At 43.2% G+C, this 13,127-nt stretch overlaps 1 protein-coding gene and 1 long non-coding RNA gene across 8 annotated transcripts in view; one reads left to right on the top strand and one right to left on the bottom strand.

The window, feature by feature from the left end:
• The window catches only part of astn2 (astrotactin 2), a 266,754-nt gene extending 256,739 nt beyond the window's left edge, over nt 1–10,015 (bottom strand). For 2 of the 7 annotated variants that reach the window (XR_014125159.1, XM_081720222.1), the window contains exon 1: nt 9,595–10,013. Coding sequence is in view for 5 of the 7 variants with exons in the window: in XM_081720222.1 (XP_081576348.1) it covers nt 9,595–9,910 (316 nt within the window). In the remaining 2 variants the exon portion in view is untranslated. Of the gene's footprint in view, nt 1–3,785; nt 4,091–9,594 lie in introns of those variants that run through there. The other 5 variants (XM_035526958.2, XM_035526959.2, XR_014125160.1 and 2 more) reach the window with 4 other exon arrangements.
• LOC145659121 (uncharacterized) lies at nt 9,887–11,419 on the top strand. Its single transcript, XR_014125161.1, has 3 exons — nt 9,887–10,022; nt 10,588–10,640; nt 11,182–11,419. It is a non-coding gene; the product is annotated as an uncharacterized LOC145659121 (long non-coding RNA).
• The last annotated feature ends 1,708 nt before the right edge of the window (nt 11,420–13,127 follow it).

The following is a 13,127-nucleotide window of genomic DNA, read 5'->3' as shown; positions in this document are numbered from 1 at the left end:
AGAAGGTCGAGGGCGAAAACATATTTCATTCTGCAAAACAAGAATTAGGGTTACGTCTCAAAAGATGCAGGACCTAACAGAAAAGAGCAGAATGCTTCAAATGAATTTATTGCGGCCTTACTTATCTGTAATCGGGTTAAGATCGATATCAGTCACAATTTTTGCCTTTCATGTTAATTAATGTTGTGTTAATTCTGTTGATTTCACCAATATAATTCTCAGCTTTACAGGTTACACGTGGAGCAGTGGTAATACTGTAAGCTATTCTAATACTTAACTGTCCATATTGGTCAAGAAAAGTCTGAACCATAACACAAAGTAGCCTTCACTCTTGGTATAACAGATCAAACACGACAGGGCCATTAATTAGAATACACGCTAAACCCCTTAATTAGAATACATGCTTCAGTCAGTGCATTGTAGATCGCTTGAATCTAACAGCGTTTTCCACACGTTCTTATTCAGTGCTGTTTTGTTATCTGTCCTTTCTCATTTTCATTTCCTTTTCGATCAAAGTCACCTGCATCACCTAAAACCAGGAATGTCTCTCTAGGTCCAAAGTGCATGGTGTCATGGACAGCTGGTCTGAGTTAGCCTGCTTGTTGGGTACACAGATAGGACCATCCTAAGTCAAACAGTTTTCATCACCATGGCTACTCAGGAGATTCAGGAATAAGATCTAATGTCAGTGGTATTTTATAGTACGCTTCCAGCCACTGGTTGTAAGATTAACAGTGTGAGTGCTCAGACACCCTGGTTTTTTTTTTTTCCTTTGGTTTTATTTTGATTTTTTTTTTTGCCGACCACAGGCCAGTAACCTCAGCGTGAAGAATGAGTGTGTGGTCCGTGGCCTAAGAAAATGAAAGTTGACCTTTAAAATATGTGGAATAATGAAGCCTCAGTGTGCTAAGAGTGGGATATACTGCAGGCCCTGGCCGTAGCGCTCGCCAACAGAGACGCGCTGTCAGAAGCATCAGACCCAAGAAGGAACCCAAGAATGTGAAAAAGCCATCAAAAGACTCCTCCATCCACATCCTCCTCAGATGCAAAGCCCAAACCATGCAGTCTTAATTATTGGTGACCCTGGCCTTGCACGCACACACACAGACTGACTGCACAATCCACTTATTCCCCTGTTTCCAACCCACACAGGTGTTTGGATGAGGAAGACTGTAGGTGCAGAATACATTCAGATAAGGCATCACACTAGCAAATGTGAATTAGTGAGGGCAACATTTTCATTTTTTTTATATATTTCATTGATTATCAAGTTATATTTTACAAGGAATATGTAACAATACATAAAAATCAGTGAATTAAGCTGGCTTTACATACCTAAATGTCTGTAAAAAATAAATGGTATAAATAAATGTATTACACACTGGGTTGAGCAGAAATGGGACTGTGTTCTGCTCTCCACAGCACTTTTGCTTCTAACATCCAGTAGTTCTCCGCTTGTATCCGGGGACCGGCATATATGCTGTCAAATAATTTTGTTTTTAATTTATCAAAGGTATGTGAGTGAATTCCAGAACCTTGCAGCTACTGCCTGGACATTGATTAAATCCATTTATAAAGCTCAGCACCACACTGGTTTGTTGAGGTGATTTGCTGAGATGCAATTTCCACTGTCAAGCAATAAAACGCCCTTTCTGTATTTTGAAACTTTGCAAGTGGAAAAGCTTCATTAGGCTACAGGGAAGGCATGAAGAGATAACGTTCCATAAGTACTCTTTCCTAACTCAAATATTTTATAAAGATGAAAGTTGTCAAATGAGCGAAAGAAACACGGCGGTCCCTGAGGAAGGCATTCTTTCTGCTTTCTCTGCTACCTGTCATTCTTTTCACAAGTACCAGTGAATAACAGTAATTTAAAATTCAATTTCCTCCCAGAAAACAACCCCCAGGCTGTTTTGTATACATTTCCTGGTATTTGGACACACATTTTCCAAGGTTTTGGTGGACTACCACCAGTGCTGACAGGAACTTTACTACTGCCTGCTGTGCTGCCGATGTACCCGGACACCTTGGAAAGGTTTATTTTTATTTAAAAGCCCTTTAATATGCTGCATTCAAATTAGTGACTAGAACGATGACACCTCAAACTGGAAAAGAGAGGTCTGGCCAAGATCTTTTAAGGCAGAGTAATTTGTTCCAGCACAAACCGTCAAAGAATTTTCTTAGCTTTATTTATTCATATATTGATTCTTTCATTCACCCATTTGGTTAGTTAGTATATTGTGCTTTCGAGAATGAGATAAAGGCCTAATGAATGATAACTTTTTATTATAACCCAAGGTGGTGAAACAGATATACCGAAGACCATCATCGCATCAGCGTAATGGCAAACAGTTCAGGTACGCAGAGGCAACCTGCTCAGTGCACTGTAACAAGGCTTCCGGCCATAGCCTTGAGTATGGACTGGTCTGTGCAGGTCACACACTATAGTCATTCACTCCTTTAATCCATCCAGCTGGGAATTCACTTACAATCTTACTGGATGAGCAGATTACAAACTGGCTTGCTTACATGGAGAAACCCCAAGCAGCAGAATCTTTCTTATGCAAAATGGAATATTCTCACTGTAGACTATAAAGGAAGGATATTTCCCTCCATTAATGCGAATGGGGGAACATTATCTTTGATGTAATATTTGGAGTGAAAGGGCACTGATGTCAAAGGAACTGGGGGGGGGGGTTCCGCACATTCAGGTCTTGCTTTGCTTCGAGCCGACTCGAGTTTCCTGCCGACTCGAGGTGGACAGATGTAAGAATACAGTTTGAACAATAATGTGTTAAAATGGACCAAAAGGAGGGAGAGGACAAGTGAAAATTAAAGAACCACTGTGCTGGAGGTAGTAAGCAAATTTCAAACAAGGTTAAACAGACCATACAGAGACAGAAATTACTTGGACAGTAGTTATTGATTTCTTCACACTGCTATATGAATTCCGATCAATACCTAAACCTAAAGCTGGCACACCTAATTTAAAAATCAACATCAGTAATGAGATGATTTCTGCCAATTGTGAGCTATGATGAAAAGGACTGATAAGAAAAAGAGGTGAGGCTGGATATCTCCCCCCCCCCACAGTGACAAACACAGAACGAACCTCACCAAGCTCCGTTCATGCAGCCGCCGTTGTCAACAGAAAGCTGATGTCGCCCCGCATGCCCGTTCACACTGAAAAGCTGAATCTGGAGACAAGCTGCCCGTGACCTCTCCTGACCTACGGCCCTTCCTGCACACGCACACGCGCACACACCCTGTGACTCACACGCAGAGCCAAACAAAAAGGCTCAGAAGCCTCGTATCTGTATACGTTTTTTATCCGCCTGTTCTCTGGTGCCTGGCAGCCTCTGTAGCCGAGTACGGAAATGAGCGCAATACAAAAGTGAGAAGGATTCATATAAATATTTACGCTGGGGAAGTTACATCTTTATCCACATGCTGATAATAAGAGAAAGCTTCTTAAAACGGGTTCTGCCTACACTTCCAAGGGTTGCGAGTTGCCCTACTATTGAAGAAAAACTAATTTCTCCACAAATCTCCTTCAGTTAGTGTGACATTTTGTAAAGGTTATCCAAATCAATGGAAAACATGAATGATGTCACTGTGGCATTTCCAATTTTCCTGCTTAACCAGCATCTTGCTATACCAATGTCCTGCCTAACCAAGGTCCTGTTTCACCAGCACTGTGCCGCAACAGTGTCCTGTTTAACCAGAATCCTGCCATCCTAGTGTCCTGCTTACCCAACATCCTGCTGCACCAGTGTCCTACTTACCCAGCATCCTGGTGTTCCAGCGTCCTGTTTAGCCAACATCCTGCTGTACAACTGTCCTGCTTAACAAGCATCCTGCTATACTGTACACGTCAGGGCTTTTTCAAACAACACGATTTCACCATTGGTATAAACTATATCTGTTCAACGGATATTTGGGAATTGTCTGGGAGTCTGGTGGAGAGTTTAGGAATCATGTAGTTCTGTAACATGCAAGAGCCTTTAAGAACAGTCACATGCTACTGCAACAAACACCCTGGCAGTCTTATCCATCAGTGAGCTCTGCCTGGTAAGCTCTGCACTGTTTTAGGATTTATGGACTGCCTTTAAATTGATTCCTTGTGTTAAGTGGTACACCATGGCATTGCATTTCAACCAAAGCATTCTAAAACCTTCCCTCCACTGCATGTGAAAAACACAAGGCAGGACTTGCATAATCCTTCCAAGTGAGCACAGGGGCGGTCACCTGTACTGAGCGGATTAGATCACAGCTTGTCCTTGCATGACCTCTCTATGTGTACTTAAGCGACAAGGCGAAGCAGACATAAAGAGTAAACACATGAAAGCTTCCATTTCATTCTCTTATCTCCACTGCATCTTCCTCAGTGTTCTTCCTCAGTGTTCTTCCATTCCAGAGGTAATAAATCATGTCCAAGCTTTACAGATTGGGGCCTGGTGCTCAAGCAGAGGTCAGCTAAATACCCCACTTTCCACCACTCACGGCGGGAATGTCTCTCTATCTCGCTCCCTCTTTGCATTGAAACTCTAAGTCTAAGGAAGGTCTGGCTGGCTTTATAAATGTAAATTTTGCACTAAGTGCACACTGTGTGGTAAATGCTCAAGTGCTGCTTCGCTCTCACTCAGGGATTTACTGCTTTTCTCAGTTACTAACCATATGATTTCTAAAACACAAACCTTTGTGGTTGGAGTAATAAGTATAGTCGTGGTATAAACACTAAAGCATGCAAAAACCCAACATTTTTAAGCACATCTTTTATAATGGTGTACAAAAATTCATTGTGAGTTTTAAACAATTAGAGCAACTATTAGGGCAATGGTAGCTCAGTGTTTAAGATACATGATTAGTACTCAGTAGGTTGCCAGTTCAATCACCACCACTGCTAGGTTGCCGCTGCTCGTCTCCTGAACAAGGGCCTAACTTAGTTGCTCAAGTTGTCTTCAGTCAGAATTATAAGTCACTTTGGATAAAAGTGTCAGCTAAATACCATAAATGTAACTTTTATTTATAAGTGGTGATTCAGAATTGACTGTAGTGTCTCAAGAGAACTGTATTAATGAAACCTATAATAGTGCAAAGGGGACCTAAACAGAGCCAACATCAGCAGCTCTGTAATGTAGCGATGGATAGTTCTGGTGCAGATTAAAAAAAATCCTCTCCAGGATTTTGTTCCACCCACCTGACTTTGCAGCTTAGCTCAAGCCAGCAGCTAGAATTAATTAGTAAAACCAGCTGGGTGACACAAATTCATGGCAAGCATGACTTCTTGGATATGAATACGTCAACTGTGCCTGTTAACCAAATGTACAATTCAGGGTACACCTCAACAGAAAACCCACTGCGTGGACATGCAAACATTTGAAAATGCAACATAAAAATAACCCCAGTTGTTCAGGGTCAGCTCAAGTATTTAAGACCCAACACATTCTGCTGGGTTCTCTGTGAACAGCAGGGACATGTCCGAACTCTTCTCCGGCTAATTTATTTAGCATTGTTCCAAGGGAATGAATAACTGGTTGATGTCCAGAAGTAAAAGATCACAGTGTCTCCTGCTGCATTCCACGTGAAGCGCGCGGAACATTCAGTGCACCCGATCAAGTGCGTGAGAATGCCGTGCTGGAACACAAAGTTCTCTATCCCCTCTTAAAGCACACGCCACTGCAGGAACTCCCTGCGCCCCTCGTGAAGCACATTTGGAACCAGGCCACATTTCAATCTCCCGCTCCTGCACTCTCCAGCCCGACGCGTCCACAGTCTCTTCACGTGCGTGTTTGTTCAGCAGATTTTAGCCCCCATCTCCTCTCCATATCGCCGTTCTCCGCTGCTGGGGGTCAGCTGTTGTTGTCTGGCCCCTCACCCTGACCCATAAGATGTGAACAGGACCACTTGACTCGACACGGCCGGGGCCGACCCACGGTCCTAGAGAGCTGCGTGCGCCGGCTAAACCGCTCATGAGCCCCGTCGCAGAGATTTCTGACATTTGTGGTGCAGCCCACTCGACAGCACTGTAAACACCCTCGCAAGGCTCTGCAATCACAGCGAAAACAAACAGCGGCTCACTGTGGGTGTGCCGCGCGCTGGCAAAGCCCGAGCCACACAGTGGGCTGCTTCCATTTCTCCACCACACCTGCTGATCTGCCGAGCTTCCTTTAAGGTGATTGATAAATAAAACCAGTGCTATGGGAGATAGTGTCTCAGCTCAATACCGTGTTCGCACATAAATAAACCAAGTTTAGTAGTATACTATAAGCTGCAGAAGGGAAAGAATAAGCAAATGTGTTTTATATATATATATATATATATATATATATATATATATATTCAGTGAGCTTTTCAAACAAGAGGGTGAAATCCTGAGTGACAGGTGACTTTTCTATGGCTACAACCTCAGTCCTGTCCAGCAGACAGCGGTTTCCACAGGCAATGGCTTTTCCACAGCCAGATTCCACAAAGGGCAGGCAGCCCTCAGCCTCGAGGAAGGTCCACCCTTAATCCCCATCAGTTCCTGGGGACGGAGTCCATGCCTAGGTCTGGCACAGGCCCACCCTGAAAGAGCAGCACGCCCCAAGCAGGAGGGTGCGGGGCCGCCACTCTAAACGAGGCCAAAGCTGTTAACGAGAGGGACGTGAGTGATTTGCGAGCCCTCGCCTCAGCCTCCTCGCTCAGCTCCGCCAGCAGTTTCACATGCAGCCAGCGAGGCAGTTAACATGAGAGCCTTTCTGATGGAGACACTGACTATTTACAATACGGCTGCATAAAGTAACTCTAATGGCAGTGCCGACCACTCCCTAAATTTGCACTCTGGTTGAGATACGGACCTAGAGGTTCAGCTCCACACGTTAAGAGGCTCATGCAGCATATGATTTTGTGATTTCATTTGAGCCAGACCATCCTCATGCATATAAATGGATTTAACATGACAGTGGAGATTGATCAAAACATTGCTGAAAATGAATGCATGATCATTTTTGTTAAATTCAAAATCAACTTGTAAAAACACCTGAAAAAAAATGTACTGAGGCCTAGTTCCTGTGCTAGGAACAAGGCAGGCCAAACAATCGGTGACTGTTAACTGCCAACAGCTATACTGAGATCACACTGCATTAAGTGAAGAACTGCATAGAACATCTGAGCTTAAATCCAGGCCTTGAAACTCTAATCAGATTTAATAGGCTACTGTCCTACCTCTCTAGTACCACACTTTTTCAAGCAACGACATGCTTTGGCCCTGTCCTGAGAGACACCTGGGGGACCTACCCGGAGATATCTTCTACACTGTAGCACACCTGATTCGACTATCATCTAACTCTCAGGTCATTCCGTTCTGGAATCTGGTCCAAGTGTCAGTGCAAGAAACATTTAGGATCGGGGCTCAGGGGCTCTAGACCTGGGTGCAGAAGACCCTGCGCAGGCTCAACTGCTGTGGTCCAAAGCTACAGCACTGTCAATCGGACACTTGTGTAATAACTGGTCAGACTCCATTTCATTAACCAGGAGAGAGATTTAACACAATGCCACAGTGCGGTATACAGACAGGGAAAAGAAAAAAAGGAAAAGAAAAATTAAAGTGAAATATGCTTGCTAAGACCTGACATGCTTCTAGTATTTTCTCTCCAGAGTTGTGAAAAGGTGTCAATCCAGACAGCAAATTAATCCCACAGGCCAGAGGAGGGAGTTTTCAGACAAACGCCAAGGCGTGAGTACCAGACTTGCTGACGTGAGACATCCTCTTTCTGTTTTACTGACAAAAATAAATACATAAAAATAAAAACCCCACAACTCTGTTTGTCATCTAAGGCTTTTTTTCCCTCCCAAGGTAACACTGTTTAAGAAGACTTATTTAATGTAATTTTGTATTTTGAAGTTTGATAATTTTGCTAATGCTTGCTATATATTTCGAGCCAAACAAATGTCATAGCTTCATTGCTTTTGGATGTATTGTTAAAAAGTATTTTATTTTCAAAAATACGCCACCATGCGTATTTATGAAAGAACCACCATACCATCAAACCAGAGGAATAAACCAGTAATTAATGCCAATACATGCACACTGTATACCCTGTAATAACAGAAAAACCTGCTTATAGTTTATTAGGTGTCTACAGTACAAGCTTGCAATTTAAGTTACACCTGTTTGTTTGTCATTGATAATAATGCTATGTTAACACACCAAGAATGCAAGAAAGCGTACACAACAGCTGAACATCATCTCAAACAAACTAAACGCTGCCTTTTTACATCAAAGAATCGTTGCAATTTAATAAATCATAGCAACACTTACAAGAAATGTGGTTTTTAAACAAATGAATTTACCTATGTCAATGGTCTTCTTTTAACTGAGATTTTAATTGTGCCACTGTGCAATATACAATAACACTCAACACGAAAGGTCATTTAATTACTTTCTATTGTACATATACCTTTGAAGTTGAACACATGATGGAGAACTTGTTTAAACTTTGCTTAGGATTTGAGTCTGAGCTGATCCAAACCTGATCTCTTGACTTTGAGCGCTGTGACCTGTGTAACCTCATCTGAGACGAAGACATGATAATAGGAAAGGGCATTTTATGGCTTTTGCTTTTATGTGCACGGTTGACTTACACTATGCCATTTCATCTAAAAAACAAAAAAAAAACAGCAGATAAAAAAAGAAGGAGATGCTTATATAGGAGATGGTTAGAATGAATTACGTGGGACTGTGTACTGGAGAAAAACTTGCACCTTCTCCTACGTCCCTATACAGCCCTTTAAAACAAGTTCTAGTGTCTGACCTAGACAACTACACTGTCATTGCATAATTTGAAATGGGTGCAATGTACACATAAAATGTTTATTTTATACATTTTTATTGGAGAAGACGTGAGTCAGTGATCCCTGAATCTTACATTTTTGTATGGCACATTTTTTTTAAACTACCTAGGCTGCAGCTGCAAAGAAAATATACAGGTTAGGTTGTGAATAGAACCACCTCCATGCTTGTAATAACAAGGGGGAAAAAGTCTACGGCCTGCCGGATGTATTATATATACATATGTAAAACGCACCACTAGGCACGCAGTTGGTGCCGTTTCTGTCACGTGTACGGAGAGAATAACGCCTTCATTCATTCACTTTGCACACACGGCTCACTCTCTACAGCAGTTCTTACATTTTGTCACTTTCTTCTTACAAAGCAGTGGCAGGCGAAACAGCATCCTGCCCAACAAGCGCACACTGCATTTCGTCTTCTCCCATTCTTCCGAGCTCGCTTTTCACGATCGCTTTCATTCTAAACTGTCTGCTAGTGTACTAAACAAAAAACCAACTGCAGGCAAACAACTGCAGAGAGAGAGAGAGAGAGAGAGAGAGAGAGAGAGAGAGAGAGAGAGAGAGAGAGAGAGAGAGAGAGAGAGAGAGAGAGAGAGAGAGAGAGAGAGAGAGAGAGAGAGAGAGAGAGAGACGCCGCTGTACAACAACTGTTTGACCGGTTGTGCGGGCAGGTCTTTGTGGACCCCACAGTACCACACCGTGGACATAAAGAGCTTTGAAGGGGCAACTGAAGGCATCGCACCGTGCACGGTAAGATCTTACCTAACGTGAAGTACGGCAGAGCGGTGTTGTCAAGATCATCCAAAACCGAGATTTGTCCAGGTACATCAGTTCTAACGAACAGCAAGAGTCGGGATTCCCCTCCGGCCATGCTCCCGGATCCAGCGCCGGTGAAACTGAACTCGTTCTCCCGGAGCACGGGCAGGGTAGACACGGTCACGGTCTTGACTTCACAAGGACTCTCCGCTTCATTCTGTTTATCCTTGTCTTCTTGAGGCTTTCCTCCCGACTTGGTTGCCGTCGCTGTCAGAGAGACCCCCAGCAGGAGGAGGGCGAGTCGCGCTACTCTCCGTGCCATCCCGCTACCCGTGCGCGGCTTTCGTGCTTTGAATGGAGCACACAAGCAGTGCGTTCGTTTATAGCGGCGTCTCGGCAACGGGGACGGCTCTGTCCAGGAGGCGGCAGTGCAGGTGAATTCGGCTATGTTTATTATTCGTTGCTCTCGAGATGATCGTTTCAGAAGTCGTAACACGTGATGACTAACAGCACATTTCACAACGCACTTCGGTTGTTTATTGCCCCCGTCATTCCACACACAGCGCTTATCATTCCGAACATTTGCAATACCCGTGCTTAACTATGCACTCTGTGATCTGTTCGAATTCAGACAGCCCAGTCCATTAAAACAGCCTATCAAACTGAATGCAGTTTTTGTAAAATGTATGCATACATAATATAGGAATAAGGTAAGCGTTAACACTTAATTATTAATGTTTACTATAAATCCCCAAATAAGGTAACACTGAATCAAACCAAGCACACACCCCATCTCCTTTTAAAATGAATGAAACTTAATGTTACACTCACACACCAACCTCTGCTCTTGAACGTCCAGACGTTCAGACTGACATTCATAAGTGTGGTCTGCTTAAATAACATTAGACTTCCCAAGGACCTTACTATACATTCTGTTATGTCCTTGTGTCTGTCTGTAGGCCCTACTTAAAATGCCATTTTCCTGTCAATCTGCTGCAGTGAGAAGTCAAAACAGATGTGGCCTACATCGAACACATTCCCAAAGGAGACAGGTCTGTGGGTTTTCATGTGCACATGCATTTCACTGTAGCGTTCACTAAACCCTGTCCATCTGAAGCATTCCAAAGGAGCACATTTTAAATGTGCTGATGGAGCAAAGGGGAAAAAAAAGAATAAAAACATGATTTTTCCACCCCCCCCCATGCCTTTGGCATGGTCTTGACCAAAGGCAGATCCACCGTCCTCATGGTTGCTTGTGTAAACTCTAAGTGAGGTTCTAGGAGAACGTGACACAGTTAATAGTTATGGAGGGCTTTTAAACACACTCTCTCCTCTGGATATTTGAGATTTATTGTTGTTGGAATTGCCTCGACCTCTATGCCAGGGAAGCCTCTGATTCCCCAAAATTGAATTTGACAGACAACACAGCGACGACCGTCGGTCTAGACGGGGATACTGTAAACAGGTTCCCTGCTGGTAATGAGACTCAGACTCAGCCTCACTCCTATCTTGCCTTCCCAGTACAGCAGAAACCATCCACGCTGGCTTTTTTAAACAAATAAATGGACTGTTTCTTTTCGTCCCTGTTCCCAGACCTCTGCTTGCACACTGTGGACCATGAGGCACACAAGAATACTTGAGCTTGATGTCTGAAGGCTATCACTGTCTTATTTATCACAGTTACCCATGTTCAGCCAGGTAAAGACTCAGCTGCCAGCCATAGCAGGCTGAAATGCATTACTAAATGCTTATACTAGATAGATACTAGAATTTGCATTGTGTTCAGTTTACAAAATTTTGTGAGGTATTGCTCAAACACATGACTGTTGTATTGTTTTTCTCCTTCAGAACTCTCTCTCTCTCTCTCTCTCTCTCTCTCTCTCTCTCTCTATATATATATATATATATATATATATATATATATATATATATAAAAATGCTGAATTCACAATTAAATCAAGAAATTATATGGGCAGTGGTCCATCACTTGAAACTTAATAGTAGTACAGTGATGCAACCAAAAACGTCCCAAAACACGGAAGTAAATCAACAACAGAACTTAAGCAGAAGAAAATTCCTGTTCTGGAACAGCCTTCAGTTCCCAGTTGAGATGCTGCAGCATTACCTAGAGAGCTCTTCATGAAAGCTGAGAACTACGGATGAAATGGAGCCCTTTTGTGAGGAAGTATATTTTGAAATTCCTTCCTCTCATCATCTGAGAAGTAGCCTAGAGAAGACGGAGGTTTGGTGGAGGTTACTGCTGATTAAAGAGGCTGTTCTGAATAAAAGCATTTACATGCTTTCCCAGTTAGTATTCAATTTTCCGTTCAGTGTTAGTATTGACACTGATTATGCATATACATACACAGACATACACACATAGAGAGACACACATACACAACACAAACACACACACAGAGATAGAGATAGAGAGAGAGAGAGAGAGAGAGAGAGAGAGAGAGAGAGAGAGAGGGGGATAATGTACACCGATCACCCATAACATTAAAACCACCTGGTTAATATTGTGTAGTTCCCCATTGTGCTGCCAGAACAGCTATGTCCCATAGCAGCATGGGTTCCACAACCTCTTTGAAGGTGTCCTGTTGTATCTGGCCCCAGGACATTTGCATCAGATCCTTTAAGTCCTGTAAGTTGGATCGGACTTGTTTTTTAAGCAGATCTCACAGATGCATGATTAGATTGAGATCTGGGGAGTTTAGAGGCCAAGTCAACACTTTGAACTCTTTGTCTTTTTCCTCAAACCATTCCTGAGCAATTTTTGTGTGGTAGGGCACATTATCCTGCTGAAAGAGGCCACCATTATCCTGCTGAAAGAGGCCACTGTCATTAGAGGATACCATTGCTATAAAAAGTGCAAACTTTTAGGTAGATGGAATGTGTCAAAATAACATCCACATGAATGCCAAGGCCAAGTTTCTCAGTAGAACATTGCTCATAGCATCATACTGCCTCCAGCAGCTTGCCTTCTTCCCAGAGTGTGACCCGGTCGCATCTCTTCCCCAAATAAGCAACACACAAACACATACATGGCCATCCATGAGATGTTAAAGAAAATTCATCAGACCAGGCCATCATCGTCCACTGCTCCATGGTCCAGTTCTGATACTCCCATGCCTGCTGTAGCCACCTCTGGCATTGAACATGGGTCAGCAAGCGCAAGCTGTGATGCACGGTATGCTCGGACACTTTTCTGTCACAGCCAGCATTCACGTTTTCAGCATTTTGTGTTACAGTAGTAACTGTGGGATCAGACCAGACAGGCTAGCGTTCACTTCTCATGTGCATGACTGAGCCTTCGGCGCCCATGAACCTGTTGGCAGTTCACCGGTTGGCCTTCCTACACCGGTTGGCCTACTTTTGTTAGCTGCTGACAACTGCATGCCAAGAGGACCCCACAGTATCTGCTGTTTTCCTCTGACGTGGTCATCTAGCCGTCACAATTTGGCCTTTATCAAAGTCATTCAGATCCTTAAACTTGTTTATTTTTCTGGTCACTTGCTGTGTAATATATATGGAAC

Source organism: Electrophorus electricus, chromosome 8 (genome assembly GCF_041902795.1).
Source record: "Electrophorus electricus isolate QZ-2024a chromosome 8, ASM4190279v1, whole genome shotgun sequence".
Taxonomy (NCBI): Eukaryota; Metazoa; Chordata; class Actinopteri; order Gymnotiformes; family Gymnotidae; genus Electrophorus; species Electrophorus electricus.
The sequence above is the reverse complement of the archived record's forward strand: the minus strand, read 5'-3'. Positions and strand labels throughout refer to the sequence as shown.